General features: G+C 49.8%; 6 protein-coding genes across 6 annotated transcripts; 3 read left to right on the top strand and 3 right to left on the bottom strand.

Annotated features, from left to right (window-relative positions):
- Positions 1-99: 99 nt before the first annotated feature.
- BU24DRAFT_416205 (uncharacterized protein) lies at positions 100-2,421 on the bottom strand. The gene has a single exon (XM_033526391.1). The coding sequence runs from the start codon at positions 2,080-2,082 to the stop codon at positions 337-339; it is 1,746 nt and encodes a 581-aa protein (XP_033388868.1). The 5' UTR covers positions 2,083-2,421; the 3' UTR covers positions 100-336.
- Positions 2,422-2,537: 116 nt separating this feature from the next.
- BU24DRAFT_487130 (uncharacterized protein) lies at positions 2,538-4,155 on the top strand. Its single transcript, XM_033533432.1, has 3 exons — positions 2,538-2,710; positions 2,770-3,242; positions 3,297-4,155. The coding sequence occupies exons 2-3, from the start codon at positions 2,825-2,827 to the stop codon at positions 3,953-3,955; spliced, it is 1,077 nt and encodes a 358-aa protein (XP_033388869.1). The 5' UTR covers positions 2,538-2,710; positions 2,770-2,824; the 3' UTR covers positions 3,956-4,155.
- A 473-nt stretch (positions 4,156-4,628) lies between these two features.
- On the top strand, positions 4,629-5,434 carry BU24DRAFT_416207 (uncharacterized protein). The gene has a single exon (XM_033526392.1). It carries the CDS (start codon positions 4,699-4,701, stop codon positions 5,329-5,331), a length of 633 nt encoding a protein of 210 aa, XP_033388870.1. The 5' UTR covers positions 4,629-4,698; the 3' UTR covers positions 5,332-5,434.
- A 412-nt stretch (positions 5,435-5,846) lies between these two features.
- Positions 5,847-7,795, top strand: BU24DRAFT_416208 (uncharacterized protein). Its single transcript, XM_033526393.1, has 2 exons — positions 5,847-6,535; positions 6,592-7,795. Exons 1-2 carry the CDS (start codon positions 6,103-6,105, stop codon positions 7,422-7,424), a joined length of 1,266 nt encoding a protein of 421 aa, XP_033388871.1. The 5' UTR covers positions 5,847-6,102; the 3' UTR covers positions 7,425-7,795.
- Positions 7,796-8,625: 830 nt separating this feature from the next.
- BU24DRAFT_456601 (uncharacterized protein) lies at positions 8,626-11,484 on the bottom strand (the record flags this gene model as incomplete). The annotated part of the gene is made up of 1 exon (XM_033531458.1): positions 8,626-11,484. The coding sequence occupies one exon, from the start codon at positions 11,482-11,484 to the stop codon at positions 8,626-8,628; it is 2,859 nt and encodes a 952-aa protein (XP_033388872.1).
- Positions 11,485-14,612: 3,128 nt separating this feature from the next.
- BU24DRAFT_2563 (uncharacterized protein) lies at positions 14,613-16,024 on the bottom strand. The gene is made up of 2 exons (XM_033522449.1): positions 15,516-16,024; positions 14,613-15,464 (listed from the first exon to the last, which is right to left on the bottom strand). Exons 1-2 carry the CDS (start codon positions 15,885-15,887, stop codon positions 14,709-14,711), a joined length of 1,128 nt encoding a protein of 375 aa, XP_033388873.1. The 5' UTR covers positions 15,888-16,024; the 3' UTR covers positions 14,613-14,708.
- Between the last annotated feature and the right edge of the window lie 701 nt (positions 16,025-16,725).

The raw sequence follows: 16,725 nt of genomic DNA on the forward strand, positions 1-16,725 counted from the left end.
TTGGTGGGGAGGGGAGTGAGACTCATGTTGCTTTGATACGGAAGCCAGCAAGTAGGAATGTTTAATTGAATACGTAATTAACATAATCAAAACAGTGCGACACCTAAGCCCATGGAGTACATAATAGTCTTTATATAATGGTCTTTCAATTGGTTGTATGGAAAGGAATGACTAACAGGTTCAAACAACAACCCTTTTATTGCCCGTGATTATATGCAAGAAACCAACCCCCCCGAAACTCCATTTGCTATGTATGCATTGTAATCAAGATAATTCACTTGTTGCTTTTTACCAATCTCTGATCTTCAAACTTCCGACATTCCGTAATTCTTCTCTTCAAGTCTCTGCCCAACGAGCGATGGTGATACAGGTTGTGTACACCATTGCTACGACGCCAACTACCATCATCGCAATATCGCCAGCCTTTGCAGCGGAATTAGTAGCTACACCCTTGTAGTGTAGGTAAGCAGGGTAGATGTACACCAACGGCACGCAGGCGAAACTTCCTATCAATGCTACGAACTTGTCGAGGTTGGTAGCACCAACGGCAGAGATCAAGCCACAGACCAACACCATCGAAGTGCGGAACAGGTTCTTCTTCCACTTGGTAAGGGTGTCGGCTTTCCCGGAGCGATGGCCGAAGATTTTGTTTTCGATAATGCGGAGAGCTGGGAAGAGCTGCACGGGTTCTCCGACCATCACCGCCAGTGCATATAGGAACTGCACTGCGTTGACGAGTTTGCTGCTTTGGGGATAGTTGTTGATAATCTCAACACTAACGCGATCTCCAAAGGTGCCATAGCATAGGAAACCGACGGAAGTAAAGATAATCGTAATGATGACCATGACAATGAATAGGAGCTTACGGAAGTGTTCCGGGTGTTTCATGCTCGATTGGATGGGGAGAATGAGACCAATTCCCTCGAAGGTAAAGATTGCAGAACCAACAGTCAGGGTAAAGTCCCGAGGATTGAACAACTCGATAGTTGGGTTGAATCCTCCCATAGAGATAATGGCGCTGATATCGTACCAATAGATGTATGTGAGTCCAATAAGAATGAAGACGTCAGCGAGGAGAGCGGCGGGTCCAAGTTTCGATATATTCCGTATGAACGAGAGTGGAACAAGAGCGACAAGTTGAATACCGATGAGTGCATTGACCGAAACAGGCATTGAGCTCTTAGAGACAGCCGCCAAGAAAGAGAAGAAGTTGTCAGCCGTGAAGATTAAGCCAGCACAAACAAAACCAATCTGCGAGATGGTGATGGATATGAGAATCAGGGAGCGCAGTCTCCTGCCACCAATTGCTTCGCCCAATTCACCGTAACCACCACCATACTGGCTGCGGCATTGTAGCAGGAGGTGAAAGCATAGCGAGGTGACAATTGATACGACCAGGAGAGTGATCGAGGAGAATAGTATTCCGCCGTTTTTGAAAGCTTTCGGAAGAAACATGATGCCAGTACCAATGAAAGCCTTTAGTAAGGTGAAGAATGTCTTCACATTTGACGCGTCGCCTTGGCCTCGGAGTCTCTTAGTGCTCCTGCGTCTTGGGAGCAGCGGCCTCCTCTCGCCAGCCTCTTCATCTTCTTCATCTTCAATGGCATCTTCGTCGTCCGTTTCCGCCAAGTCTTCTCCTGCGAAGCTCCCGTAGAGATCGAGGAAAGAGACAAAGTTGCGGGTGACTGGAGCAGCAATGTAACTAACACGCCTGCTTTGTCGCTCAAGGAATTGCCTCCTGAAACCTCCTGGAACTAGTTGCTCGTGAACAGCTGGTCCATCGTGGTCAGGTTCTACAAAATCGGATGGGTGGGAAAAGGTCGCCGCTCGTTGATGCAGTTTGGCACGCTTGGACCTTGCATTGATCTTGTACAGGTCTCTGTGGACATCTCCGCCCAGCAGTCGCAACGACGACTCGGCTGTAGCCTGGTCTACAGAGTTCGAAGATTCTCCGCTGTTTTCCTCTGCCACTAGGGTCCCATCAAAGTCGGCATGGTAACTTGGATCAAGATGCTTGGACAGGATTTTGGCTTCCTGGATGTCCTGGGTAGTATCCCTGCCGGAGTTGGGAGTGTCGCTCATGGTTGGTATAAGATGTGTCCCACAATGTATAGAGATTGTGTTCGTCAGTGACGTCAGCTACGTCGAACTCTGGACAGTGGAAAAGATAGAAAATAATATAGTGTTCGTTGTTGCTGGCAGGGGTCGCGGTGGAAAAGTCAGAGTTGGTCCGTGGTTGACATCATCAGATATTCACCTGATGAAAGCTTCACAGTGGCAATTGACACACAATCTCGTGCCCACGAGAATGAACCACGACAGATGATTATGTTAGCGAGTCAGCGAAAGAAGGAAAATTAAGATGATGAGATTGAAGAATGAAGAAGTTGGGGTTTTGGAAAGAAGTTCTGGACAGCCGTGCTTGGCAGTTGTGGGGGAACGACGCTAAAGGCCTTGAATATCGGACGTCACCGCCCACGTGCCATCAACGTCATCACGTGTTTCGTCCTATCCGTTTTAGGAGGACGTCGGCAATCGGAGTTTTGACAACCGGCTATGTCAATTTGATCTCTACCGTTGTACCATATCCATACAACCGCTCGGCATTGAATTAATTAATTCAAAATATCCACGACAATCAACATTCACCCGTTGACCCGCAGTGAACACGTTTCGCTGCTTTGTCTGTTGAACGATATATACGTCACAGGTAAGCCAAAATTCCTCACTTCATTCACAATCGGATTTCTTTCTCATGGCGCCCCCAAGGAACCCAGCAGGTTACATACCACCATCATTCAGGCGTGAGCCTCCACCCTATGGGATGGATAGCAACAAACGCGCCTACGCCATTTTCTTTGGCTATCTAGCAGCATGCGCCGCATTGGCTTTGTACATCGTGTCGCGGCTACGCAGAACATATACGGTTCTGCAGAAATCAAGGACGGCACGGCCACCTCCCAAAAAATATGTCTATCTCTTCATCCTCCTTGCCATAGGTAGTCTGGGGACGACTTGGTACTTCATGATTCGGTTTTTCTACACATCATACGGGAATTGGTTGATGTGGAGGTCGTATTATGATCTCACTCCCGAGCAAAAGCACTGGGGTCTATGGTTGAAAGAAACGTCACTGTTCAAAGAAGCCTGGGAAATCGCGCTCGTGGGTTATGCTCGGTTCTGGTGGAGTAGCCAAATTTTCTTCTTTGCATGCGCCCTTGGTTTAGACCTGGAACAACAAGGTAAGCCCGAACATCGTGATGGCAACATGTTGACGATTAGCTCATAGAAGTTAGGAATACGCCGTGGAATCACACATACTTGGACTTTTATGCTTTTAGGGCAGATAGTTGCGATTAGCTTCGCAACTAACCTCTTTATTCTCGCGCAACTGCTTAGTCCTCCTCCCCCGCCTGTGCAATCCTCAGGTGGTATTAATAGGCGGTGGTTCGGCCCATGGTTACTCAACTTTGGCGCGGTCGTTGCGACTATTGTTCCAGCGTTCTTGCTCGCGGCGGAGGAATACTGGTACGGTCACTCATTCTTCCCCGTATTGATCACGCCTCATGTTGCGCTCTTGGTGCTTCCCATCATCCGCTCGTTCCTACCAGCGAAGTATTTCCATGACCCCAATGTCCAGTTCGCGAATCGCGTCTACAAGTTCCTTTGGATCCTCACAATCGGAGGCGGTATTCTGCTTGGACTCAACTCGACTGGAGCTGCAGTGCGCTATGGAGGATACAATGGTCTCAAAGATGCATTGCTAGACCACCCGGCCGTGAGTAGTGTCGGCTTCGACGTAATATTTTGCTGGGTCACATGGTTTGCTTGGTGGCTAGTGAAGAAAGCTAATGCCAACGACGTATTTGTTCGCGAGAAAGAGTCTGACGAGACCTGGGAGGCCTCTGGTACCGCTATCTCTCAAAGTGAGGGCGGTGCAGTTCGTCGCCGCTAAGGATACCTCGGGCGGTTTGAAGGTCACACATTCCACAAGTCGTACGACAGTCGTTGAAAGCCTTTTTACACTTTCACGTCGGGCCTTCGGGCGTAAATAATCAAGGCGCAGGGTCAGCGGTGGCTATGGTATAGAATAAGACGGAGTCATGCATATCTCTCAATAATGCACCTTTAAGGTACTCAAAAACTCAATAACATCCAAATTACATCACTGCAGTGCCCTCATAAAAAGCTTATCGATAATTATCGACTTCGTATAAATAGCTCACTGGATAAGACGGATGTGGCACAGTACTAGGGAGAAGCTTATTCTGATACCAGCCAGGCGGCGACCTACACGAAAACTACTGTATTTCGACGAGCTATTATATTCCTATTCGAGGTTGCAGTTACTAGATAGGGAAGCCGGCTGGCCTGGAATACGAGGTGTTGCAATATACTTAGGTGGGTTTCGGTTAGAAACTGGGGTAATGCTGCAACACCATATGAACATTCGGGTGATCGACAGTGTGACGAGTGACCTCACAGCATCAATTACTGGGGAAACGGCCAATGTATGTAGGCCACGCTGGGGAGCAAGGCGCAAGAATGTTCAAGGTTCAGTATAAAAGAGCACCCTCCCCGCGCGACAAAACGTCACTGTCAGATCAGGATCTACAAGCCACTTCCTCCAGCAATACTTAATTCAATAATACCCTCTACAGTCGGTCGCTACCCATTCAGTCATCTTACAATATCAAAATGAAGTTCTCAGTCCCAGCCCTCGCCCTGGCTTTCGCCACCGTCGCTGTCGCTCAGTTCGACGAGCCATCTGCTCCATTCTACCTCGTCTTGGAGTCGGACGATGCGTCCGTCAACAGCAAGACCCTCACGGCATGCCATGAAGGTGCTGCCATCGAGGGTTTGTGCCTCAGCGACGCACTCGACTCATACCCGACCGGCCAGGCCCCAAGCACTTTCCGCTTCAACTCTTCCAGCAACATCGACCCTCCCGCTGAAGGTCTCGGAAGACCAGGCTACCTCACCTATCTTCTCATTGGCAACGACTTTGAAGTGTCATCCGGATTACAGTTCTTCGCTGACCCTTCCACGAACGTCGGCCACCCTCAATTCTACCCCGGACCAGACGGTGCTCAGACTCTAGCATTCGACACAAAGAACTACTTGACCGTTCAGACCTACGTCGACGATACTGTAACTCCTCCTAAGCCTGGCGACTTCAAGGCCATCGAGAGGTGGTTTGCATGCACCACCTACAGCCAGTCCTACACCAACGACTCCTTGAACTGGGTATACGGAAAGGCCGAGCCCCAGAACCCGTCTTGCAAGGCTGTCCGTGTCAAGAGGATTTTCACTGGAAAGCGCGCTGCTTAGACAGCTCTTCGAGAATAGGTTGCAGGCGTCAAACCTTTGTGAAGTCTTAACGCAACCAGGTGAATAGGCGAATGTGGTCGGGGATACGATAACATAATGCCGGAAGGATAGTCAACGTATGATAATGAAAACAAAGGAATATTACAATACCCATTCGATGGATTTATTGACTGTACTACATGCTTGTCTGCATGAAATTCGCCCAAATACAACTTGAATACACCCTAACCAGGACATATTGATTGGACAGTGCATGAATTGCTCAATAGGAGCTTCGCCCCGCAGAGTCTAATAGCCTTTCTTATTAAATCTTTCTCCGAGTCGTGCTGGGCCAAGATCTATATCCGAGAATGCCTTTCGCCGGAAGTGACGTCGACATCCTGTCTTACAGTAAGCGATACCGAATACGCGGCCTGGGTCTCGTAACCGCGATATATCGGCCTCATACATTGGCGCTAGAAGCTTATGAACGCTTGGATCTGACTACACCTCTCGCATGATAACCATTCTGTCGTAACGGATGGTTCGGAAGGCAGTCATGATGGCGGAAACATCGGAGGCGGTTGCGACGAAGCCAGTAACAGTTCTTTCCTGCAATTCACCAAACAAAAAGTCGATGGCAGCATGTAGAGTACTGTTTTACATCGCAACAACACCTTTTATCGAATGCTGCAACATTCGTAGAATAGACGTTTTGAGCTTCGCATTTTCCCAGGTCACTTCTCGTATTCGGAGACGTACCTATCCAATCGCTTGAATCTCGTATTCCTCATGTCTTTATTCAGACTCCTACCTGCTTTACAACTCTTCTATGCACAGTTCGCATCTGCGCAGACCTCTTCTACAAGCATATCCGCTTCGACTCCTACAGCGCTCTCAAACAACCTCTTACCCGCAGCTTTATTAGAACCTACAATATCACCGAATGCTACTCAAATCTCATCGGCCCCTCAATCAATCACAACTATAGTGGGAGTGTCACGTCGAACCGTATCGATAAGTTCGAATGCGACAAGTACCTCTTCATTCTCTCCGCAACCAACCAACAGTCAACCGTGCAATGGCCATGTCGAATTTTGCAACCGGAGATTCAGTAATGTTTCCATGGTGGTCGCCCACAATTCACCATTTGCAGTAGCTCATAACGCTGCTAGTAACCAGGCGCTTCCGGTTCTGACACAACTCAATGATGGCATTCGAGGGTGTAAGCATGCTCATTATTCGAATCGTCAAAGTCACATTGACTGACATGTATACCAGTACAATTTGAGACTCACATTCTTAACGGAACAGTCCAACTTTGCCATACTAACTGCAATCTTCTAAATGCCGGTTCCCTCGAAGCCTACCTCGAACTTGTGTCGGGATGGCTTGCCGACAATCCATACGAAGTCATCGCAATCATGATGGGCAACGACGCGCGAGTATCTCCAACGACATACATCCAGCCCTTCACTGCCGCCGGGATGCTCCCATACCTGTACCACCCCAGCGTCCCCACCGCGAACCTAACCCAATGGCCCACACTATCAGAAATGATCCTCGCGAACAAGCGCGTCGTAGTAATGCTCGACTACCTCGCAAACCAAGACGCCGTCCCATGGCTCCTCGACGAATTCTCATACCAATGGCAAACCCCCTTCTCGCCCACCGACCCATCCTTCCCCTGCACCGAGCAACGCCCGCCTAACCAGCCAGACGACGTCTCCCGGGACAAGATGTACATGGTCAACCACAACCTGAACATCGAGATTAGCGACCTCATCCCCGGGGTGGGACCCATGCTGATACCCGCCTACACGCTCCTCGATGCCGTCAACGCAGTGTCAGGGAACGGAAGCTTGGGCGTAAACGTCGAGCAGTGTACTTCCATGTGGGGGCGTCCGCCGAATTGGCTGCTTGTGGATTACTATAATTATGGAAACTTCAATGGCTCGGTGTTCCAGGTCGCGGCGATGGCGAATAATGTCACATACAGTCAAGACTCGTGTTGTGGGACGGTCCTCAGCAATCGTGCACATGGGAAGTTTTCTCAAGTGCCAGTCAAGGCGCTCTTTGCTGTGTTCAGTTTCCTTGTTTTTCTGTTTTCATGACAGGTCGTCTTCTTTTTCTGCGGACGGTGTTAAAGCGTTACGTTGTCCTTCCTATTGGCATTTCTGGAAATCTAAGACAGCTGGCTGTTTTTCTTCACATCGTTTTTGCTTTTGAGCGGTTGCTTTTGTTGTGCTTTTTTCTTGATGATTGAAATGATGGCGTAATTGGCGTAAACATTCCTACCACGATTGTATTTCGCTCTGCATTGTCGTTTGGCGTTACTTTACGTAGACGTCTCCTACCTCTCCTTTGAAATCCCGATTGAATAGAATCTCGCACGACAGCTTCTTAAACGGATGGTTCTTGTTTCCGTCTCTGCGCGCAAGTTCGCAGCGTCACCATCTCGAGTTATCTGTACGAATGTATGAAGAGATAAACCAGACTAGTTAACACAATCTCATAAATTATAAAAAAAAATGCTATTGTATAACCCTACAACAATATAGACCTAACCCTAATCCTACCCGCTATATGCAAATGTTTGTAAACGACTAATATCTATGCTTTAACAAAGAAAAGGAAAAATACCCGAGATTGTGGAAAAAGGATACCTTGATACTGACGAGACCCGACCTGACCGGACTGAGCGACAAAAAAATAAGAAAAGGGAGAGGCGAAGGTAAAAGGGAAGAGGAGGAGGATGAAGTGGGCGTGAAAGGGGTTAGGTAAGGCAGGTCAGTCGTGTGGTGTGGTGGTTTGCCTGGCTTTGGGGAACCCTGATATGCATGGAAAAAAGGGAATATTCCGAAAGGAGAAATTAAAGAAAATATAATTTTGAAAGAGTAAATAGTTTGTACATCTCGTGATGTGCGGTACTATTTTGAGATGTAGTTATGAGATAGTACGGACGCAACTACCTCCTCATGTGTAGCTCCAAGTAAGGGCAAAAGGAAAAGAAAAAAGCCGAAATTTTTGAACAACGCCATGCTACGCTTCCCTTTTTTGCATACAAAAGAAAAAAATCGAAAAATAAAACAAAAGGTTGACAAACTCTGTCAGGAAGAAAGGTCAAAGTGAGGTCGTGATGAGATTAGTTTAGGAATAATGATACGTTGGTCGTGCCCCGTGATCCTGAATATCCCGCGCGAGAGAGAACACGGGGCGTAAACTCAGGATCGGAGACGGGGGAAAAGGAACAGAGGAGGAATTATGAGAAGGAAGGGACAGAGAAGGCAAACGGAGTAATAAAGAATCCCCTTTTTACATTCCGTTGATCCTTCCACCGCCCAAGCTTCCCCATGCAGCCAGCACATCTTCGCTGACGCTGCATCGCGTGCTGGACGATCCGACCACGACGCTGTCTCGCTTTGAACTGCTGGCGAGCGAGCTGTCCTTGCAGATTGTGCGGCTTTGTCTGCGGTCGCTGTGGTGGACCCTCGGAGAGGAGCTTCGTGCCTGGGAACTGCTGCGCAGGCTGCTGGTTGTAGTCATGGCGCTTGTACGCCTGGAGTTCTTTGTGGGTACGGCGGGGAAGGTAAGGTCGTTGATGCTGGGTCCTGGGGAGGATGCCTCTGAGAGAGCGCCGAGGTCGAGGGGTACGTTGGATGCCTGCGAAACTCTGCGGGTCGGGTTGAGAGGGACATCTGCGCCACTGCTGGCAGTACGGCGTCGTTGATGATTGCTGGGCTGGGACTCGGCTTGCTTGATGGGAACGTAAGATGATGGGCCAATGACACCCGTCTCAAGGATAGGGACATCGTCGCTCTCGTGGTCACCGCTGCACGATGGTTCACTGCTCGCGACCTTGACATTTACGTCGCCTTCGCCGGTTCGAAGACCCGGGGTGATAGGAGAGGGCAGTGGAGATGCATGGTCTATGGTGGTAGGGGATGCCATGCTGGGCTCAGTGGCCGCAGGAGTAGGTGATGCTGCCGGAGAGGGGAAGAGATCGAGAGGAGAAAATACAGGTTGAGGCGCGAGCTGGTGAGGCAAGTTGGTGCGGACGTTGCTTATTGGGGAGCGCTGGCGGTCAGATTCGGGATCGCACGATGAGCTATCACGTAGCATGCTGGTACCAACACTGCTGTCGCGTGCCGATTTGGCTGGGCGACCTCGAGGGGGCGGCTGCAGGAGAGGAGCGGCTACCACCATGGAGGATTTTCTGGGAGGAGGGTTGTTCACCACTCTCACAGGGCCAGAGGATGGGCTGTCCATTGTCAAGAATCCGGATGTACGATAGCTGTCATCTCCTTCATTCTGATGACGAGAGTCATCCAGCTTTAGTGCAGTCTCATATCCCTCGGAGAAGCTCTGCTTGACCATGGCTGCTCGTTTCCTTCGCATCATTTCAAGCAACGCCTCCTCTTCTTCTGTCACCGCCATCATCTTGCGCTGGTTGACGCGAGATCGAGGCTCACTGTTAGAAGTTCTCGCACTTCTTATGCTGCTTGACGAAGGTGACATGGGCGGTGGTGCTGCGGTCCTTGGTCGAACATCTTCGTCCTCTGGGATCATTGAGGGTTGTCGCACATGGCTTGAGCGCCTGCTGCTGTGTGGTGGCCTTGGGAAGGCGTGTGGCGTGTAAGGCTCAGGGGTGTACATCACTTCAATAGTAGCAGCGCCGGTCGACGTCGTGAGCATGCTCATCTTCGAGTCGGAAGCTCTGCGTGCATTATTAGGGCGAACATCGAATGCTTGAGCTTGCCCGATAACGATCTCTCCATGGCCATCAGTGCTGCCAATGCTATCGCGCATTGGATATTTGGGCATTGGGAGCGAATCTTCTCCCTCGTCCTCCGAAGATGACATGGAAAGAACGCTGAAATCTTGAAGATTGCTCTTTGAAAACGCTGACTCCTTGGTTCGATTCGAGGTCAACGATGATTGGGTCTGAACGGAAAATTGGCTGGGAGAGTTGAGACGATGTGCGTTCAAGGCATGTGCCTGGGCGAATTGGTTCTTGATTGGATGTATTGCTCGGGGCTTCAAGGGTAATTGATAGGTGTCTTGTGTGTATGAGCGTGCCTCATAGTCACCATATGATTGCTCCTTTGCTAAATCGACATGGCGTTCGTTCGGGGCCACGGCATCGTAGTATGCAATTGGCTCATTACTCTCTTCCTGATCGTCGTCGCTATCATCATCATCGAAACCCTCGAACCAATGCTGGATTCCTCGTGGTGGGCGTCGTACATTGATCTTGGCATTATCGTACTCGTCACGCCTGTGCACCCGGACAGGGGAGGGTGGGCGTTGAGGCTGATGTTGTACTCTTGGGGACTTCGTCAACTTCGCTTGTCCCTTTGGTCGCGGAGATGGCTCTCGTGTCATAGGCCGTGGGAAGAATTCCGAGGCAGAAGACAACGCTGTAGGAGAATTCACCATTTTGTTAGGTGACAAAAGCGGCATACCCGTTTCCAAAGCAGTATTGCTCCTAGGCTTTGGGAACAATTTCGACAAGTCCAGTCGTGCGGGTTTGCTCTTGCGGAAGCTCCCTTTAGAATCTAGGTGACTTGGAGGGCTCAGTGCATGAACATTGCCGCCAGCCTCGAGTGCGATCTGAGGATGTCCCTTTGTAAGTGCCATGTCGCGGACTGCCGATGCAGATGTTTGTTGTGATATAGAGAGGGGGGAGCTTTGGGGATCGTAATGGGAACGCATGGTGGAGCTCGAGGCCTTTGAATGTAATCGGCGGCTGATCGAACTTGAACCTGAGCCTCGCCGGCTGTCTTCACCATACCCACTCCCGAGTATGTTTGACGACGGCCTGTGGACCATCCCTGGCCGCTTTGTAGGATGTAGGTTGCCATTGTCCTTGCCATTCGACCTATCGGTATGATCTGAACCATAGCTTGCCTCCGAAACTGTAATCGTCATGTAGCCAGGATGCTGCTGTAGCGAGGTTTGGGATTTGGAGGATCGAAGAGGCATGTTGCTGGCGGTTCCAAGCACACGCTCTGCCTTTGAACGAGAAGTGGTAGGTTCGGGACGAGACGGCCACTCGGAGCCTTGCGGTATTGAGGTTGAAGAGTATCCGTTTGCGTGTACCTCGTAGTCACCATTGAGCTTCGTCGACGACTTCTTCCCAGGCAAGGGAAAGGAGAATTTGGGACGGCCCATGGTGTAAGGAGTTTCACAGCCTCGGGCTTGCTAAAGGAAGTAAAGTTGGTGGCTCAAGTCTAAGACAACTGGACGCTTAGCGACCTGCAGCATAGGGAGTGAACTGAGTCGTGGAATCGTTAAAGTCTATCTCCCATTCGTATTCGGGTTCGATGGCGTGGTGGTGGAAGCGACAATGGAAGGAAACGAACTCGTAAAATCTCGATCGAGGTTTCGGGGGGCATATAAAGTTGGAGTTGAGGGTTCCGGGGGGCCCTTGTGGATGGAAAGAGATGTGCTGAAAGGATGAACGACTTCCTCGAGTTGAAGGCAAGCCGCTCCCATTTGTGGGCTGTTGCTCTGTGCTTGTTCTGGGCTACTTTGCTCACCCGAGAATACCGGTACCTGGATCTAGCTTGCAGGTCAACAGGCGGCTACAGACTGAGCGGGTTTAGAGGGATGCGCGAGGAACCCCTAAATACGAACGGCGCAGACTGATGGATGCCGTCTCTGATAAGAGCAAGATATATCTCTCCCGCTGTGTGCAATGATGGAATGTTCCTGCTTGACGGTAAGCACAATATGTATCTTCGTAACTATGTCCTCTCAACATGGTTCACAGTATACCTGTCCCCCTGGTTGCCGCCGTCACCTGCCCATCTGATCCATCTGTTCACCCAGGAGGAACCTTGAGAAAATCCAGGGGACGGCCGCGCGCAAAAGCGCTAGTCCCCACAGCGTGGCGTGCCACGATATGGTTGGCTTCCAAACGCGGATCATGGCCTCAATAGCTCAACTGCCCAGCAACAGTCTTCCAGGTTCCCCAGCATCATGCATACAATATATGTAGGCATGCCGCATTCCACCCTTTTCCTTCCTCCACTTACCGCACGCACAGAGTTCCCGTCCCCGCTAGACCTCATACTGCTATCTGTGGAGTGACATGTCCAACTGAACAAGACCAACTCGTATATCTGGCCCTCCAGCAATCGACTGTGAGCATTGCTGAAAGGTAGAGAATGGAAGCGTGGACGTTTCAGGGACATTCCACGTCCTGCAGGCGACCGGGCTTGCCTGGCACGACTGGATAAGAGAGCTAGAACGAGTTGTCACCACAGCGTACCACAGCATCTTTGGGTTCACCCCGTCGGAAGCGTGGGTCGCGCCCGAAAAGAAAAAAAAGTACACAAGCCATGCTCTGGGCACCCACATGCCGCACCAAAAGACACCGAATCTTTCTCAGCTTGTCCCCATCTGCGCCAGTGCAGTGGTCGGAATCCCGCAAGCTCGGTGTTGCTAGCGGCCAATACTTAACCGACCTCCCCTTTCCATCATTCAGCGTGCTGCTGTGTATCATGAGCGTTACCTGTAAGGCTGTTGAAACACATCGGAGGCTTTGTTTATACTTTCTTTGTGAGCACTGTCGGAGTGACCAGATATCGTGACCCTGAACGCACCCGCCCGAGATGGCGTCCGCGAGGAAAACGAAGAGTTAACACAGTGTGATCATAGGGGACTTTGCCCGTCCACAGTTAGTGAGGCAATCCAGTAATGTGGTGACTTGATAGGCTTACGCCATCAAGCCAACGATCCATGTACTGTACGTACGTCCCGCGTTCATCGATCACTTGCTTTGACCCATTCCTCTTCTGTGCTTATGGGAATCTTTCAGTCGCAGCGGATGCATCATTCATGATCATGCCATATGTGGTTCAGCTTTCACATTGTTGTGCAATGTTGTGCAAATCGTGCACCGTTGTGTACTGCAGTACTGAGTGCGTTCTTTGACAAGCGTCGTGAATATCTGCATGTCCCATTCTCCTAATTAAAAGCTTGTGTCACCAAGCCGACAATAGCGGTCTGCGCTGTCGCGCTCTTGATACTTCATTCCTTGGAATGCCGTGTAACTCTACAAAGTACCAGCCATCATTCGACGTTCCGAAGATGTGAGCACATCGCCAGCTAGCCTACCCTTGTATTATATGTGAATGTTAAGCCCAGCATGCGCACTGACTGGCTGATTGAGGCCCCGAAAACTTCGTCCTATCTGACAAGGTAAGTAAACAGAGTGGACGATAACCGAACGCCCTAAGCATTCTTACCCCAAACATCCATCTACGCTCTGTCCTTTCATCCATCCACATACGAGTGATCGCCATTCGAGGGGACCCTCGGCGGCGTCATGGCATTGAGGCCGCTACCGATAATCGCGGAGGACCAGAGGCTGCAGCCCCTTTTCGCGGGATGATCGATATTGCTACTGCTTGGGGTCTTCCGCTTTCGCTTCTCCGTCGATGCATCCCCTGGTCTCCCGCTGGATTGAAGGTATGGCATGCGTATAGCGGGTCGAGGCTCTTGATCATCAGTCGCAATGGGCCGATTGGCAATCGGAAGAGCATCATCTTCGCCCATGACGACTTGCCCTTTCTTTGTAGCAAGCGGAAGCTCGTACTAGTCCACAGGTATCAGTCATGGACAGCAAAGACTGTAGATCAGGGGTCCTACAAAGTGTGCAATTTCTGAAGATGGGTTGAAATATTTGTCCTTAATCGCCGACCAATTAGTCTCCCACGGTCTTTCAGACCATATTCGCCGATTGCCTTGAGGTTGAATCAGGAAGTTGTCGCTGACGAGCGTGGTTAGTATTCTCGAAAAATTCGTCACTACATGTCCTAACTATTTTCAGTTATGATCATTCATCTATCGCCATTTCCACTTACCCAGTGCTTCTTTCAGTTGCTTTTGATTGAAGTATCCATGCAGGTCGATGATATGGATAACCCTACGAATGGCTGCCAAATTTTTCACCTTACGCATCGCCATATTATTGTCGCCCAGCAGACAGTGGTAGCAAGCATGCTTTTCTGGGGCATGGGGAAGCCGGAGGTCGTCTTTGCTTTCGTAGCCGTAGCAGTGGATATGCTGCCATTTGCCACAGAATTCACACAGTATCTGAACATTCTTAGTGTGAATCAATAGCGAACTTGCGATACGTACATTGTTCTTAGCTTCAAACTGATCGCAACCACACACGCATCGTACCTCGTCAGTTGACGGGTTGGGTTCTTGGGAGAGGGGAAGTGTCGTGTCTGGACGGGTCCGATTGACGTTCAAGCGCGTTAGAGTGGTTTGTGAGAGGAGCATGGGATTTCGTGCGATGGATACACTCGGCTGCGTCGGTTCGCCTTGTGGTTGTGTATCATCGATGATATAAGTTGCGGAGAGCGATTGTTGCTAAATCATCGTTACAAACGTGTTTCATCCAGCAAGGGAACACATACCATTTGTTGAAGCTTCTCTCGATACACGAGAGCTTCAGGCTCGATGGACTCGCTTGCGGTACTACTTGAATCCTCCATGGGTGTGTCTTGCACAGGTTCTTCCGTCACTTTCGCGTTACGCTGAGCATGATCGGTGGGCAAATCGAGATCCTGTTTTTCTGCTTCAAGATGAACATATTGGCATCGATCATGGGAAATTCGGTAGGCAAATTGCCCGGGAAATGGTGTTAGTGATCCATCCCTGTCGTCACTCTGGCTTCGGTGAGTGCAGTGAAGGGAGATCTGGTGGAAGCCGGCATCAACTTGAGGTACATGATACGATTTGACACCATCTTCAACATCCGGGAACAGCACAAAGAGATTCTCAGAGGGCGTGAATCCCGGTGCTTCGAAACCGGGTGCACATTCCTCATTTAGGAATAAGTGAAACTGTATGCCGACAAGTTCTGGTAGACGTGGTGCAAAGTAATCTAAGGAAACGATCTGTTGTACGAAACTCTGGATTTTGGATGCAACATTGCGGTTGGTGATACGACTACTGTTGATGCTGCCTAACTGGAAGATGGGACCTTCCTTATCGAGACCGTCGTTGGTATGTTTGTCGTCGAATGTGAACGTGAACAATTCCAGGACTTTGTCAGACTCGTCAGGGTTCTCCATGATGGAGAGCTGCAAAGCACGGAGCGTCCCGTCTTGAAGACTTCTAAAAGCACCATGCTCCTGGAAGGCATGAGTATTGCTCGATATGAGGGAACTAAAGATTACACTTGCCAGCCAATCGATGAGATGATTCAACCGAGAGCTGCGGTTCCGTCTCATAATCTGCAGGTACTTGCCAGGCACGTCCCCGGGCTGGAGGGGAATTGCGTTCTTGCCCTCTGCATAGTCTCTGTAGGACGTATGGTTGTTGCTGATGATGTACCGTTGTTTATCGAAGCACTTTTCGTCGAACAGCTGCCGCAGGTAGAGTAGAGTGCTGATTGAAGCGTGAACGACAGTTTGGACAAGCTCCAGGCTTTGCTTCACACTGGTCGCTTGCTCATTTGCAGTCAATGGTGCTGTCTGTGATTTGGTTTGTTTCACGACGAATGTGGGCTCAGTCGTGAGAGTGCCGTGTGCCTGTTTCTGGGACTTCGGAGCCATCTCGGAGAGGCATCCACGGGGAAAGTTAAGGTAACTACGATGGTTTCGAGTGAGAATTCAGAAAGAATCAGATGGTTTTTGAGTTGAAGGAACAGAAATATGAGGGAGGTGGAGAGGGGGAGGAAAGGGGAAGAAAATGAGCGGTGCAAGTGGTTACGTCAGGTCGCGGTTGAGAGGGAAGGCACGAAGGGGCATCGTGACCTCGAGCTCGACCACCACCCGCACAACCATGGGAGCCCTCAACAATACATGAGAATGATTGTAGGAGGAATCTCTTTGTGGCATAATAAAAATGCATGAAAATAATGTGGTAAAGCGAAAGGTTCGATCAGTGGCATCTTTCTGTCGATTTCAAGTAGCAATAGCAGTCAATTTTGCGAGCGATGAGTCCATTGAACCAGGTAGTCTTTGCATTTGATCGAACAGAGGAGAGCGATTTATTCTCATCTATCATGGTCTTCCTATGATTCTCTTCTGCCTCCTGTCTGTGAATTAAGTCCATAGGGTTTATCATCCCATCAGCGATTCTGCAGTACCATAACCCAGCTTACTGCTGCTTCTGATTTCCTGACTCTGGAATATAGAAGAACTCTGGACCATGGAGAATTTATTCCTACAGCAGCGCAATGATAGTATCGTTTTCATGAAGTTGCCGTCCAGCATAGCAATATACCTATCTCTCTAAGATTAAATTTGCAATGTCGGGGTTGGTCTTCAGCATGTATGTAGGAAAGGGTGAATAGTGGCGCCAATGTTGGAAGCAATCAAGAAGTTCACGACAACAGTACTCTGAAGGCGTGAAGATCAGTGGATGCATACTTAATGTTTATTGCATGCA

This window comes from Aaosphaeria arxii (assembly GCF_010015735.1).
Source record: "Aaosphaeria arxii CBS 175.79 unplaced genomic scaffold BU24scaffold_1, whole genome shotgun sequence".
Lineage (NCBI taxonomy): Eukaryota > Fungi > Ascomycota > Dothideomycetes > Pleosporales > Aaosphaeria > Aaosphaeria arxii.

Coding starts and splice junctions, on each gene's coding strand:
- BU24DRAFT_416205 (XM_033526391.1), bottom strand. CDS start 2,082: ATGAGCGACACTCCCAACTCCGGCAGGGATACTACCCAGGACATCCAG.
- BU24DRAFT_487130 (XM_033533432.1), top strand. CDS start 2,825: ATGGATAGCAACAAACGCGCCTACGCCATTTTCTTTGGCTATCTAGCA. Junction 3,243..3,296: donor TTTAGACCTGGAACAACAAG/GTAAGCCCGAAC, acceptor CATAGAAGTTAG/GAATACGCCGTGGAATCACA.
- BU24DRAFT_416207 (XM_033526392.1), top strand. CDS start 4,699: ATGAAGTTCTCAGTCCCAGCCCTCGCCCTGGCTTTCGCCACCGTCGCT.
- BU24DRAFT_416208 (XM_033526393.1), top strand. CDS start 6,103: ATGTCTTTATTCAGACTCCTACCTGCTTTACAACTCTTCTATGCACAG. Junction 6,536..6,591: donor CAATGATGGCATTCGAGGGT/GTAAGCATGCTC, acceptor CATGTATACCAG/TACAATTTGAGACTCACATT.
- BU24DRAFT_2563 (XM_033522449.1), bottom strand. CDS start 15,887: ATGGCTCCGAAGTCCCAGAAACAGGCACACGGCACTCTCACGACTGAG. Junction 15,465..15,515: donor ATCATCTCATCGATTGGCTG/GCAAGTGTAATC, acceptor CATGCCTTCCAG/GAGCATGGTGCTTTTAGAAG.